At 57.0% G+C, this 13,018-nt stretch overlaps 3 protein-coding genes across 3 annotated transcripts; all 3 read right to left on the bottom strand.

Annotated features, from left to right (window-relative positions):
* Positions 1 to 573: 573 nt before the first annotated feature.
* Positions 574 to 1,158, bottom strand: LBRM_27_0460 (conserved hypothetical protein; the record flags this gene model as incomplete). The annotated part of the gene is made up of 1 exon (XM_001565756.1): positions 574 to 1,158. The coding sequence occupies one exon, from the start codon at positions 1,156 to 1,158 to the stop codon at positions 574 to 576; it is 585 nt and encodes a 194-aa protein (XP_001565806.1).
* Positions 1,159 to 1,951: 793 nt separating this feature from the next.
* LBRM_27_0450 (putative ATPase) lies at positions 1,952 to 3,922 on the bottom strand (the record flags this gene model as incomplete). Its single annotated transcript, XM_001565755.1, has 1 exon — positions 1,952 to 3,922. The coding sequence occupies one exon, from the start codon at positions 3,920 to 3,922 to the stop codon at positions 1,952 to 1,954; it is 1,971 nt and encodes a 656-aa protein (XP_001565805.1).
* A 3,212-nt stretch (positions 3,923 to 7,134) lies between these two features.
* LBRM_27_0440 (conserved hypothetical protein) lies at positions 7,135 to 8,616 on the bottom strand (the record flags this gene model as incomplete). The annotated part of the gene is made up of 1 exon (XM_001565754.1): positions 7,135 to 8,616. One exon carries the CDS (start codon positions 8,614 to 8,616, stop codon positions 7,135 to 7,137), a length of 1,482 nt encoding a protein of 493 aa, XP_001565804.1.
* Between the last annotated feature and the right edge of the window lie 4,402 nt (positions 8,617 to 13,018).

The raw sequence follows: 13,018 nt of genomic DNA, 5'->3' as shown, positions 1-13,018 counted from the left end.
ATGGGTGTTTTGGGGCAGCAGCTTCCCCACCACATTGGGCAGTGGGGTCCGGGCGCGACACATTCCAGCGACGGTGCAGGTCGCCCACACCCAGCGCCACGCACGACCCGGCCGCAGACGCCAGAGTGGCGATGCATCGCTCTGCCTTCCCCACGCCGTAGGCGCTTGACCCTGTCACCTCCAGAAGTGGCACGGCGTTGGCAGGGATAGGGAGGGGCTGGCCGGCCTCCCCACACGGAGGGGGCGGAGGGGGCGGAGGGGGCGGAGGGGGCGGAGGGCGCTGGATGCCGTGCGCCGAGATGGCGGCCACCGTAAGGATCTCAAAAAGGCAGGCGGGAAAAAAGGAGCGATGGAAGTGATCAACGATGAGTTTTCTGCAGCCACGAACACACAGAGGCGCACTGGAGACATCACTGTACGGTGGAAGAGGAGGAAGGAGGTAGACGATAAGAAACGTGTTGCTTCTCCGCTTGGGTATGCATCGGAGGGCGAGAGAGAGTGCAGCGTACACACAGTGGCAGGAGTAGTCGAAGGAAACATCACATCCGTGCGCCCTCTCCTATCATCAGGCCATTAAGCAAACAACGATGCCATGCTGGGCTCCGGTGCCTTCCCTGTCTTTTCTCTGACGTAATCATCCCTGTGCTCCATCTCACTGCAGTAGGTTTGTTGCTTGGCGCCATAAGAAATTAGGGCGACGCTTTTCCCTTCAAGCTCGGTCAGCTTGCGCTCATTCAAGTCAAACGCAAGAATTATCTTGCTTTCAAAGGGGCGGAAGAGACTCGCCATACTTGGAGATCCTGTGGTGATGCCACGCGTTTCGCAGTAGTCATCCCAGTGCTGCATCTCCGCGCTGAACATTTGACTGGACGAGCCTGCCTGAGTCGCTGACACCCCCGTCACCTGCGTAACGTACGTGTCACTGCCGAGCACGAAGGTGCGCGCGAGGGGCTCCGTGTAGGAGGAGGCAAAGAGTTGCTGCATACGCGGTTTGCCGTCGTTGATACTGCGATCATTCCGGTAGTCGTCCCAGTGAATCATTTCACTGCACAACAACTGCAGTGGCTCTCCGCGGTTTGCCGCCTTGTTGACGATGGGAAGAGAGATGTAGTAGTCATCCCCCATAAAGAAGCACCGGCCTGTCACTTCCACATTCATCTTGAGAAGCGTGCGCACACACACAGACCGATGAGCTAACTTGAACGCGACGACTTCGAAGGGGGTTTGTGCTATGGCAAGTCAGAGAGAGAGGAGGCGTGCGTTGCCTATGTCAGCCAGTGAAGTGGAGGTGTATCTGTGTGGGCGTGTATGACGTCAGCATCCACAAGTTTTTGCCATACTAAGAAAACAAGTTGAAGCAGCGCCGCCCGCCACAAACGACAGATCGCAGACAAGTACAGCGCGGGAGGGGAGGAGAGATTACGAGAGAGAGCCAACACAGAAAGAGCGGCGAGAGTGACTCGGTAAAGGGTGTGTAAGGAGACGTGCCGGCATGTGCAACGCAACTGAAGGAAAACCAGCGTACCACTGAAGTGTAGAGCCACCACTTAAAAGACAAGAGAACACATGCCAGGCATCACAGAATGTACTCGCCACCACAAGAGCCAGCGAGGAGCATTGTGGCGCACCCGCGCGTTGCCCTCGCACCTTAGATAGCTCACCTAGTGCAGTCTTGAGTTCGTTTGAGAGAGATTCACGGCATCGATTACTTAAGCGATGTGGTCCTTGTCGTCACGCCGAGCCACGACACAGAGGAAGAAAAAGTGGTAAAAGGAGCGGTGAGGAGCACAGGTACGCGTGCGTACTCGCGCCTGTACCATGGGCAGGGGAAGCGAGGTGAGGGGAAGAAGCGACAGATGTCATCGTCGGCATCAATAGGCAAAGAGCAGAAGCGAGGGGGAGGAAGGCTACAGAGCTGAGACCGAGCTGCCCTCTCTACCATCTATACTGCTCACACAGACGCGTGTTCACGTTGAAACTGGTCGAGAGCGGCAGCGTCATAGTGGGTACCCTGAAAACCACTCGCCCTCTGCGACAGGTACGCCGTCACGATCGCCCCCTCCTGGAACACCTGTGGAACACCGGCAGACTCCTTCAACAACGCCAAAAGGGCCTCGGAGCAGAACACCTTCAGGTCAGCGCCGCTAAAACCTTCCGTCTTCTCCGCGATGGCGCGGGTGTCAGCGGCGGTTTTGCACAGCAATAGCTGCAGAATGGACTCGCGGTCTGCCAAGGTGGGCAGCGATACGTGTACCATATAATCAAACCGCCCAGGTCGCATCAACGCTGGATCAAGGAGGTGCGGCACGTTGGTAGCGCCCACAAAGCAGACCCCGCAGATGTCTGAAAAACCGTCGATCTCCGTGAGAAGAGTCGACAGGAGGCGCACATGCTCGCTATCGTGCCCGCCGCTGACCCGACGGCCACCAAGCACCTCCACCTCATCAAAGAACACAATGCACGGCGCCTGGCGGCGGGCACGGGTGAAAACGTCTCGTAGATAGCGCTCGCTCTCCCCCACATACGCACTCACCACGGTCGCAGAGTCTAGGTAGATGAGCGAGAAGTTCCCTTCCGAACAGAGGGCCTTTATGAGCGTCGTCTTAGCGCACCCTGGGGGACCGTAGAGAAGGATTCCGCGCGGTGGGGTGATGTGGAAGCGTTGAAAGAGCTCGGGCTGCTGCTGCGGCCACACAAGTGCGCGATGCAGCCTGTCTTTCACCTCCGCCAGTCCACCGATCTCCGACCACCGCACTGCCTTGAATGGGAGCACAGAACCGATATCAGGCAGCCGAGCAGCCTCCAGCGTCTCCACGCATGTCCGCCCTACGAGACGCTGTGCTGCACCCATCCAGTCCATGGCGCTGCCGCCTCGCACACTGGCCAGCAAGACTGCGCGCTGTGATGCACCAGGGAAGGAAAATACAAGATGAAATGTAACGAGCTCCTCCAGCACGTCGGGTGCACAGAGACCGTAGTCATGGGTGACACACAGCACAACAACGGATCGGGCGGCACCGCTGCCGCCCCCGCGAACAACCGCGGCGTCTCGCTGGAGCTTACGCATATGAAGCTTCGCGAGTTCCGGTTCAGCCGCCGCAAAAATGTGCTCAGCTTCAGTGACAACCAGGACCACTGTGCCACCCCGTCCCTCGCGACATGCCTCTGACGGCGAAAAGCAACTCGACCATATTAGCACCGTGTGTGTGGCAGCAACGCTTTCCAGAGCGTACCGCACTGTGGTGGAAACGCCACACCCCCGGGGGCCGCGCGCCATGACGCCGACAAACGCACTCGCGGACTTGTCGGCGCACAACAGCAACTGCAGGAGTTGGTCTGCCTCACTATCAAGCCCAATGGGTCGTACTGCTCCTCCCCCGCCAAGGCCGCTGCTACCGACCCGCTGAGAGTCATTCACACGCACGCGGCAGTCGCTGCAGACAAGCGCCACCCCGCGATAGCCCTTCTGTAGTACCACTTGCCGCACAGTGTAGACGCCGTCCTGTATGCGAAACTCAGCCCCGACCACAACGTAGCGTCCCATAAGGGCAGCAGCGACATGAGCAGCGGTAGCACGGGTGTCACGTCGTGGCCCGTCTACCGTCACCTCCTTTGCCATGTAATGGAATAAGGGGCATCGAATCACCATAGGCTCGCTTGAAAGGCTCCCTGCAGAACAGGGGCAGTACTCAATGCCGCTGGGGCACGGCGTGTACACGACGTGCTGAGTCTCTGCGGGGGCAAAGTCCTGACTTGCAAAGCGCCGCGCCTCTATCAGGCTCACGCGCACAGAAGCCTCCAGTTCGTATGTAAGGGCGGCGGTGAAGACGGGCACAAGACGGCACAGATAACACTCATTCCGTATCTCAGCAAAGGCGCAGGGATAATGTGCGCAAGTCCAGTTGCCCGGTACGCGAATCATTTGCAATCGGCAACCGAATTCAGCTCAGCATGCGCATTAATTCGGTACGCGGGCATGTAGCGGTGAGAAACGAGAGATGTAGGAGCCACATAGAGAGAGAGAGAGCTCTGCTGGGGGGAGGGAGGAGGAGAGGAAGAGAGAGGTGAGGGAAGCGAGGGTGGACAAAAATGAAAGCTGTGAGGGCGATATGTACCCAGTCCACATACCGAATCCAGGGTGCTTCCAGCTCGAAAGGAATTGCATGAGAAAGTGGGCGAGTGGAGCACACCTCAGCTGTCTCTGCGAAGCAAAACAGACGCACAGGATCGTGCTTCTAAGCATGAAGGAGGGGCAGAGAGAGGGAGAGGAGGGAATACTATCCATGAAGTCTGAAGCTTGTTTTGGGCGCACCCCCTTCTTCCGCCTCGGTGAGTCATGCGCTAGTATGGAGCCCGCTGTACTGTCTGTTAGTGAGACCGGAAGCGGTGGTAGCGCGCCATTGTACAGGATGGAACCCGGATGCGAAGAGAGATGAATCAAGTCCAGTCATGTTTTTCCCTTCGCAGGATAAGACAGGCAGGGCCAACAGAGGAGACATACCGTTTAAGAGAAACAGAAAACACGGGAGATTGTCGTCTACTTTGAGAGGCTTCGGTGTGGTCTTTGTCTTCTGCGCCTCCACTTCCGATGGGCATTTGCGCAATTTCTTCCACGGAGCACGCCATGCCTGCCGTGTTTCCTCAGCATCCACTCGCCCCATCTCCACCCTGTCCTACCACCTTCGGCCCTGGTCGTCTCAGAAGGGAGGCAAAGAAACGCACATGAGTGGCGCGAGAAAGGGGGTGGGCGGGGGGTGAGTGAATAAGGCGCGAGAGCATTGCACGAGGAAATGGCTGCGGAAAAGAAGCGCCAGGCGATGGATGCACTTCGAGACTCACACATAAAGGCGAATAATACAAAACAAAAAAGGAAGAAGAAGAGCGTTAACACGCACTCAAACGCTGCATTCAGAGCCAAGCACGAGAAGAAGCGAACAACGGAAAGAGATGGAGAAACACAAAATGAGAGAAAAGAAAGTGAAATAGTTTGATTGTGTGTGTGTGTGTGTGTGTATGCGGCGGTGGGGTTCTCCCTTCGCCACCCTACCCTCTCACAGTGGTCGCCGACATCGCAAAATACTGCGACATGGATGGGGTAGGAGGGGGAAGAGGAAAACGCGATGGCAGACCTCCAAGGCCAAAAGGGTGGCGTGAGAGGGAATAAGCGCGTGGGAAAAACAACGCCAGCAGCCACAGGTGTGAAGTCTGAAATTGGAAAGAGAGAGAGAGACCGTTACAGGTACGAGGACGAGTGAAGTGCGCCAGGGCCAAGAGTGAAGCGAAAGGGAGAAGCTGTACAGTTCAAGGAGTGCTAGACATGAGCATACGAGAAAGGGAAAGAGAAAGAGCAACCAAGGCGGCGCTGGTGGAGAGGCGTGCAGCTGCTGCGGCCCAAACTCTCGTCTGTGTGCGTGAGCAACTAAGCAGCAGAAAGTTGGAAGAAGAAAAAAGGCACACGCACACACACGCACACACACAAGAAGATAACTGAGGCGCAAGTGCCTCCTCGCCTCCCCCCACCCCCCAACCCCTCCTCCGCCCCCACAGTTGGTCACAACATGCGCGCACATGCGCAAAAGAATGGAGAGCGCCGCAGGACCAACTGTGGAGGCGGAGAAGGGGGGTGGAAACACAACACAAGAAATCCGGCCTGAAACAATGCAGTCTTGTATTTGGCCACGAGCATGGCTCTCGCGTGTGCCATGGAGAGGGGGAGGGGCATGGAGAGTACCCGGCAGGGGGAGGAGGGGAGGGTAACAACGTTTTCACAGAATGCATTCCGATGTGAGAGAGCACACAGAACGAGGAAGGGGCGGACGCATGGATCTATAAAAAGGTGAAGTATAAAATATAAAAAGACAAAGAAGCCAGCGGCCCTCCTCCACGGCACTCGAGGCCCCTCTGTTTATCTCGTCGTCGTTGTGAGAGGGCGACTCTGGTGAAGTCGACCGTCAAGAGTACTGTGACGGTCACACGTTAGGCTCGAGAGAGGGTGACAAAGCAAGAGGTTGTGAAGCAACACGCCCGGACCTTCACGATCAACCTTTCCATCTCTCGTATAGGTATGGTACACGTACGTGTGTGTGTGTGTGTGTGTGTGTGGTGAGAGTGTAGTCCGAGAGGGGAAGAGGTTTCTATGAACACGTACGAGAAGATCGACTCCTCGAATAGGGAAAGGCAAGAAAAAAAGGGTGGCACACACCGATACGGTTCTATGAAACGCAAAAATGAGAGGCGGCTGCGGTGAAAGAGAAAGAAATCAAAACGATGCGATGTGCAACTTTTCCATTGCGCGCCACCCCCCACGAGAGAGGCGAGAAAAAGTAAAAATGAAGAAGGCGTGAGAGCAAGAAGCAAAACAAGGGCAAAAAGAGAGACATTCGACGTGTGACAGGGAAAAGGGTGGCACTCTGGCTGCGCCGGCGCGCGCGCGAGGGAGGAGAACAGGCATGTAAGAGGGAGAGGAGAGAACAGTAGCCGCGGTGGCAACCACAATACATTACGTGCGTTTCTCGGTCCCCACATCAGGCCAGCTCATCTTCTTCGAACCATCCACACACACACACACAACATCCTCTTCACGCCAAGACCCACTCACTTAGAGCGCTCACGTCATCTCCCTCTGCCCTCTCGCCTTTGCATGTCTGCCTGGGCAAACGTTAACATATCTGACGAATAGGTGGTTAGCTAAACCACAGAAAAAAAATCGCAAGCAAATGTGAGTGACAGTCGAGCCAGATCTCATCAACGTGCAAGAACGAAAAGTGGCAATCCCTGTGAAGGTACACGAGACGTTGTTACACGAAAAGCATGAGACTGTACTTCAACCACAACAGCCACCTCACTCCTCTCGGGTAATGCACGCCGACACCGTCCCTCACTTGTGTTGCGCCACACCTCTGCTGTTGCAAGTGACTGCCCATACGGAAAGCGAGGGTGGCGACCTTTAAGCACTGCACCCAAGCAAATGAGAGGCGTGGTGCTACTTCAGCACAGGTAGATGGAAAGGGGATGAGAGGACGTACATTCAAGGGCTGGTGTAAGTGCACGGATGCCACAACGTGGGCGGAAAGCCCCCTTCGAGGGAGAGGGCCCTCATCGAGAGCCCACTATCATGCATGTGTATCCGCGAGTTCAGTCGGTGGAGGTCAGGCACTTGGACAGCGGGGCCTGAGACATGCCGAAGAGGCATGGCTGAATCACCGCCCCGTTCGCGTCAAATTGGGCATCCTTCTCGATCACGTCCTGCACCGCATTCCGGGCAGTCTCGACACGAATGGTATACCCCATCAGCTGCAGGCCATTCATGCACATGGCCCGATGCGCCCCCTCCGCTGTGCGCATCTCCACAAAGGCAAACAGCGTAGAGTAGCCAGCTCCGGTGCAGATGCGCACCTTATTCACAGGGCCGGCTGCAGTGAGGAGCTCAAGCAGCATGCTCTGAGGCAGGAGGCCAGGCAAGTGAGAGATATAGATGGTGCGGCATCTCATCTGGTCCTGACATGGGTACTGCGGAGGCGTGCGCTGGCGTACTACCTGTGACCGCCCCACGGTTGCAGATGGACACGGCATCGTTGAGAACACCAGCGGGGACGGTGCAGATGACGACAGCGAGCCAGGGATTGCCGTGATTGCAGCGTGTGCATTTGTTTGGGTGTAGCGGCGGAGGTAACCGCGCAAGGCACGGTTTGCTACTGGGTCTGCCACCTTCGCGGCAATGTCCGCCACTTGATCCCAAAAAGAAGCCCTAGACACGTGGTAGCCAGGTAGCAGCGCGCACGTGTGCGCTAGCGTGCAGATGCCTTCGAGCTGCACCAGACTTTGCCCAGCCCTCTGCAGCAGGCGTGATGCGAGGTAATACGGGTCGCCGATGATCATATTCATCTGGAAGAGGATACCAACCACAGCGCCGCAGTTGATGGCCTGAGCAGTATTCATCTCGTCAACCTCCAGGAGCGACCCCAGCAGTGATTTGAGCAGCTCCTCACTAAAGGAAGTGAAGCCGAACCACTGCGGAGAGAGGTCAGAGAACGCCGCCACGAGACGCTGCAGAACCGCCGGAGAGGCGCGCGCCACCTCCACCGCCACGTCCCTGGCCACGGCCACGGGGGAATTGCTGCGCCTAATCACGGCACTGATACCCTGCGTGGCGCATTCACTGTACAGTACCGCCAGCAGCGAGATGGGGCCCTTGGTGCGGGCCCGCAGTACCTCCTCCAGTCTCACTGCACGCACCGCCAGCGCCTGAGACTGCCGCCGAGGGACGAAATCATGCATTTTCTGTGCCGCCAGCTCCGCCATCTCGGGTGAGTCGAACCCCACAAACCCCATCATGGTCGTCCCCTCCCACACAGTAAAAGCCTCGTCGGCGCCGTACGGGTAAAAGAGAGACTTGAGCTCCGCATCGGTGGTGGTGAGGCTCAGGTGGCCCACCGACACCCAGTGCTTGCAGCTCAAATTGGTAGAAAAGCCATCATCACGGTAATCGTCAAACAGGAACGAAGACACATCGTTACCAGCGGTGGCCTCAGCAGTGGAGGCAGAGCTGCTGATGCTGGACATGGAGCGGTACATGGAGACGTCCTCGAACGCCTTCTTCTGCGTCACCGCCGTCATGAAGCTGCGTGTCTCTATGGGTATGCAGACAAACTGAGAAGACCACGTACGAGAAACAAAACAAAGAGGAAGAGAGAAGAGAGATCAAACGACACAAAAGAGGAGGGGGAGTGCGGGTATTCGCATGCGCCTGCCTGCTGGGGTGGCGCAGCTTTCCTGAAGGTGAAAGGACGGGAAAAGCGAGAACAACAGCGAAGATAAAAAAATAATAATTTGAGAATCTATGAGGCGAAGAGTCTACACGACTGTTGGACTCCGATGAAGGCGCGCTCTTACGAGAGAGAGAGAGAGAAAGGAAGTCACTGTCGCTTCGTGCTCTCCACAATGTTTCGATTACCGTGTGGTCCAAGATAGGGGAGAGCGGAGAAGAGACGAACACACACACGGGTGAGGGGAAAACGGCGCAAACAAGTAGAGCACTTCCGCACACGTTTGCGGCTTTACGTGTTTTTCGTCTGTTTGCCTCTTTTGTGTGTGTTGTGTGTATGACTGCCAGCGTGCGCGTGTGTAGAGGCGCAGAGGGAAGACGAGACGGGCGCGGGAGAGATCTGTAGATGTTTGCTGTACGAACCGGGAGGGTGAGGCAGCGACTATTTCGTTTCCTTCACCAGTGTGGAAAAAATAATAAAGGGGGTAAAGTGAGGGAAAGTGTGGAGAAGTGAGAAGAAGCCTTGTCACCAGAAGCGTACGTATAGTTGAACAATTCAATACACAAGGGGGGCGCGATCCTGCCGCTGACACCGAGCCGCATGCCTCAAGGTGCAGTTGAGGTACGGTATGAAGAGTTTTTTTGGTGTGGTACTCACAAAAGTGCTGAATCACTCATTCGTCCGGATTTCCTACCTCGCCAACCCCTTGTCGCTTCGGCATGCGGGGTCACCAACGAGGCCTGTCGACCTGATTCTCAGCGGATTCTCTACAGCTGGTCGAGATCACCTCAGCGAGAGATTGACTGGGCTTTGATTGACTTCGGTATGACTTGCATGACTCCAAGAGAGACTCTTGCATGACGCGAAAAGCGCGGAGGTTTCATCCCCACGTAGATGGGGCTCTGCGCCCGGAGAAAGAGAAGGGGATAAAGACTCAGAAGCACACGCAGCGGTCCGCAGCTCTGCCGCATTGATGTTGTCAGCAGGGGGTGGACTCCCCCTTCCTCCCTTAAGCGTGATCTCATCACAGCAGCTTGCTTTGTGCGTCGATTGACACACGTGGTATCTCCCCAGGTCCCCAGGCTGGCCTCAGTGTTGAGGTCGAGCATGGCCGTAGACGTTGGCAACAAGTGAATCACGTGTGGTTTGTTTCGTTTTGCAGGCCAGCGCGTGCCATTCATGTCACTTTTGCTTTGCCCATTGGCCGGTCGGTTGGCTTGCAAGTGACCCCCTGAAGTGAGGCCTTGTGTGACCCCACCTGGCGAAGCGTCGCCGTGTTGCCCTCAGGAGCCACCGAAACGTATGCGCTGAAATCATCAAGACGTGCGCAGCAAACCATAATCGCCCGATGAGGTGCTCGAGTTGCTCCACTGCTATGTTCCGGGCTGAGTCGCTTCCTAGTTGTGCACCCGTTCTCTCTCCCAGAGAAACGGACTGTACTTTGTGGCCAAACAGGGCTGTGGCAAACCCCGTAGGTGTGGAGAGGCGACTCGCTCATCGGTATTGGGAGCGACGCAGAAACTCGCTGGCGGCATTCCTGGTCGTATTCGCCGCACCACTCACCGCTTGAGGTGCCTCTCTTACGTCGATCTTGTCGATCCACACGTTGGCGTTCACGTCTGGGTTAGGTGAAGCTGCGTCGAGCGGGTGTCCAGCAGCCGTGCTTGCAAGCACCAGCATAATTTCAGGGCTCAGACTCAAGCTCCTCGATGGGGCATCGGAGGTGGGCGATCCCGCCGGCATCGGCTTGCGCAGAGAAAAGCAGTCTCAGCGCGACTGGCAGAGACACCAGGAAATGGGAAGCACTGAAATCCGGTGAAGCCCTCCCCCTCGATTTCATGCAGGACACTTTCCCCATCGGGTGGTGTTTAGGTCGTGTTGGGTCCTATAGCCCTGGAGCGCAATCCACCGCTTCACATCGTTGGGCCAGAGAGTGAGCCGCCTCTGTTAATCGCCATGTTTCCCTTCGAGCACTGTGAAAGCGCAGTCCACCACCTTGTCTTCTGCTGGCGTGGGCTCAATGATGTCCTCAGCCGTTAACGCGGCGATGCCTGCCGTAGAAAGGGCTTCGGGCAGAGAGCAGGTCGCGGGGGCATTCGTGGAGGAAGCCCCAAAGCTCCTGCAATCGTTTTTTGTTTTGCCGGTCCCATTGCTCGAGTTGCACGCGGCGGGTTCAGCGTGCGTTCTCTTCCGATGTGGAGGGGGGAGCAGGACACACTTCTTCTGCCCTCGGAAGGCGTACACGCAAGCGGCCGAACTGGGTGATGCGAGAGGAGGGTCCTGTTGCCCCGTAATGCCGCGTCGAGGAGCGTCAGTTCGTGAAGGGTGTCCCCCAGAGTTTGCGCAAGCACATTGATCAAACGGCGCGCGTATGCATGTTTCGCCTGCAACGATGGCTCCACAGAGTTGAGGAGCAGCGCGGTCGTTGATGAAAAGGTCCTTGACGCTCGTGAAGAGTGAGATCCGCGTCAGCAGGCTGAGCATCTGACCTCATCCCGCCGGTCTCCTGGTGTTCAACCACAAAGAGTGTCATCTCCATCTTGGCGTCTGCAAGGGAGGTGGCTGCCGGTGGGCTGTGTGCCCTCGGGGCTTGCGTTAGTCGCTGTGCGAGGACGTTGGCGGTTCATTTTCCGCTGCCCCCGCCTCGGGGTGTTTACACCGTGCCCTCCCTCGCCCCGCCTTGCTGCTGGGCTTCTGTAGATGTGACCAACGGGTCGCCTTTGCGCTAGCTGTTTGGGTAGCGCGTGCCGACGGCGGCCTCCTGCTCGTGGTAGAAGGCGTGAGCAGTCGGGTCCATCAGGGCCTCGCTTCTAGCCCGAGGGGCGCCGAGAGCAAAGCCCCGTCCATGCCGCGTTGGAGTCAAGAAGAGGTCAAGCGCCGCGCTTAAGGCATCTACTCTGTCCTTGATGTCGGGGTGAATGCGATGCCGTAGGAGGTGGAGAAGTTGATGAGAACACACCACATGGTGCATCCTCCTGACTTGAAAAACTTGGCCTTCATCGTCTGGTAAATCCGCGTCCTCAGGTGCGCAACGGCCTCGTCACCCTTGAGGAGAGGATGCCACGTGCGGCAACGTCGGGGCCACGGTTTCCCTACCCCCGCCCAACGGAGCATCGAGAGTTCCCGGCAAATGAGCGGTTTGGCGATGGGCATCCGACTTGTTGGCCGTTTCGCCGCGCTTCAATGCGGTTGACTCGCAACACAACTCCCTGCGCCACTTGGCCGAGAGCAACGCCGTCAGTCTGGGGGTGGGCGCTCCTACTGGGCTTCTCGGAGCCTTCTGTGAATGATTTGAAGAGCGCCTGTGGGTCGTCCTCGGTGTGGAGCCACTCGCGCTGTAGCTTGTCGAGAGGAGTAAGTTCCTGATGGTTCCCGATGTCCTGGAGCTCGTCTCACGATAGGTGATTGCTTTGTTCGCAGCAGGCGTTGGAAGCTGCTGTCCGATGCCTGTTCAGAGCCTCGGAGAGGCGCCTGCGGTGAACTCTGCCACTGAGCGCATGCATATACAACACTCCCCAGCGCCCATGGTTTGGCGGAGGAAGCAGAGGCTTGACTCATTCGGGCGAAAGATTTCGATGTGAAAAGACCGCCTTCCGTGGTCCTATTGGCCCAGGGAGATGGGATGCTGCTGGGCACCTGTGCAGTCCTCGTTGAGCTCTGTGAGAGACGCTATCCCGGCCTTATTGCGCCAGCCCGGGCACGGGGACTCCTGTTTGGGACCGATCAGGCGAATTCGATTGGGCCCATCCCCGTCTGGACCAGGAGCACCATCGCCGAAGAGCGCATGGTCGGAATCGTCCGTTGCGGAGGGTGCTTGGCAGGGGGAGGGAGAAGAAAGTTTAAGGGGGGTAAATCCATATTGGCGCGTTGCGATACCTCGCTTCACTGTGGGGCGGCAACAGAGGTTCACTGGCTGACTATAAAAGAGGAAGAAGTCTGTTTTCGAGCAGAGGAAGTAGAGTAGCCCAGAGGGCAACGGAGGGAAGACGGCAATTCCCGGCCCATGACGGGGCTTCTCTCAGCGCGCTATAATGAGTTACGGATGCACAGAGAGTAAAGAGAGAGAGGCGCAGCTTACACACCACTCGCAAAAGAAGGAAGGCAAAACAAAATAGTCAAACACATACCGGAGATAGTGCGTGAGTGGGTCATTATAGGTTGATGGATAATTGGTTGCAGGACGCACTCCTGGGAAACTGGGAGGTAGACCAGGTAACAAAAGAGGGGTGGTGTACGCGTGGCAAACATTGAAA

This window comes from Leishmania braziliensis, chromosome 27, assembly GCF_000002845.2.
Source record: "Leishmania braziliensis MHOM/BR/75/M2904 complete genome, chromosome 27".
Lineage (NCBI taxonomy): Eukaryota > Euglenozoa > Kinetoplastea > Trypanosomatida > Trypanosomatidae > Leishmania > Leishmania braziliensis.
The sequence above is the reverse complement of the archived record's forward strand: the minus strand, read 5'-3'. Positions and strand labels throughout refer to the sequence as shown.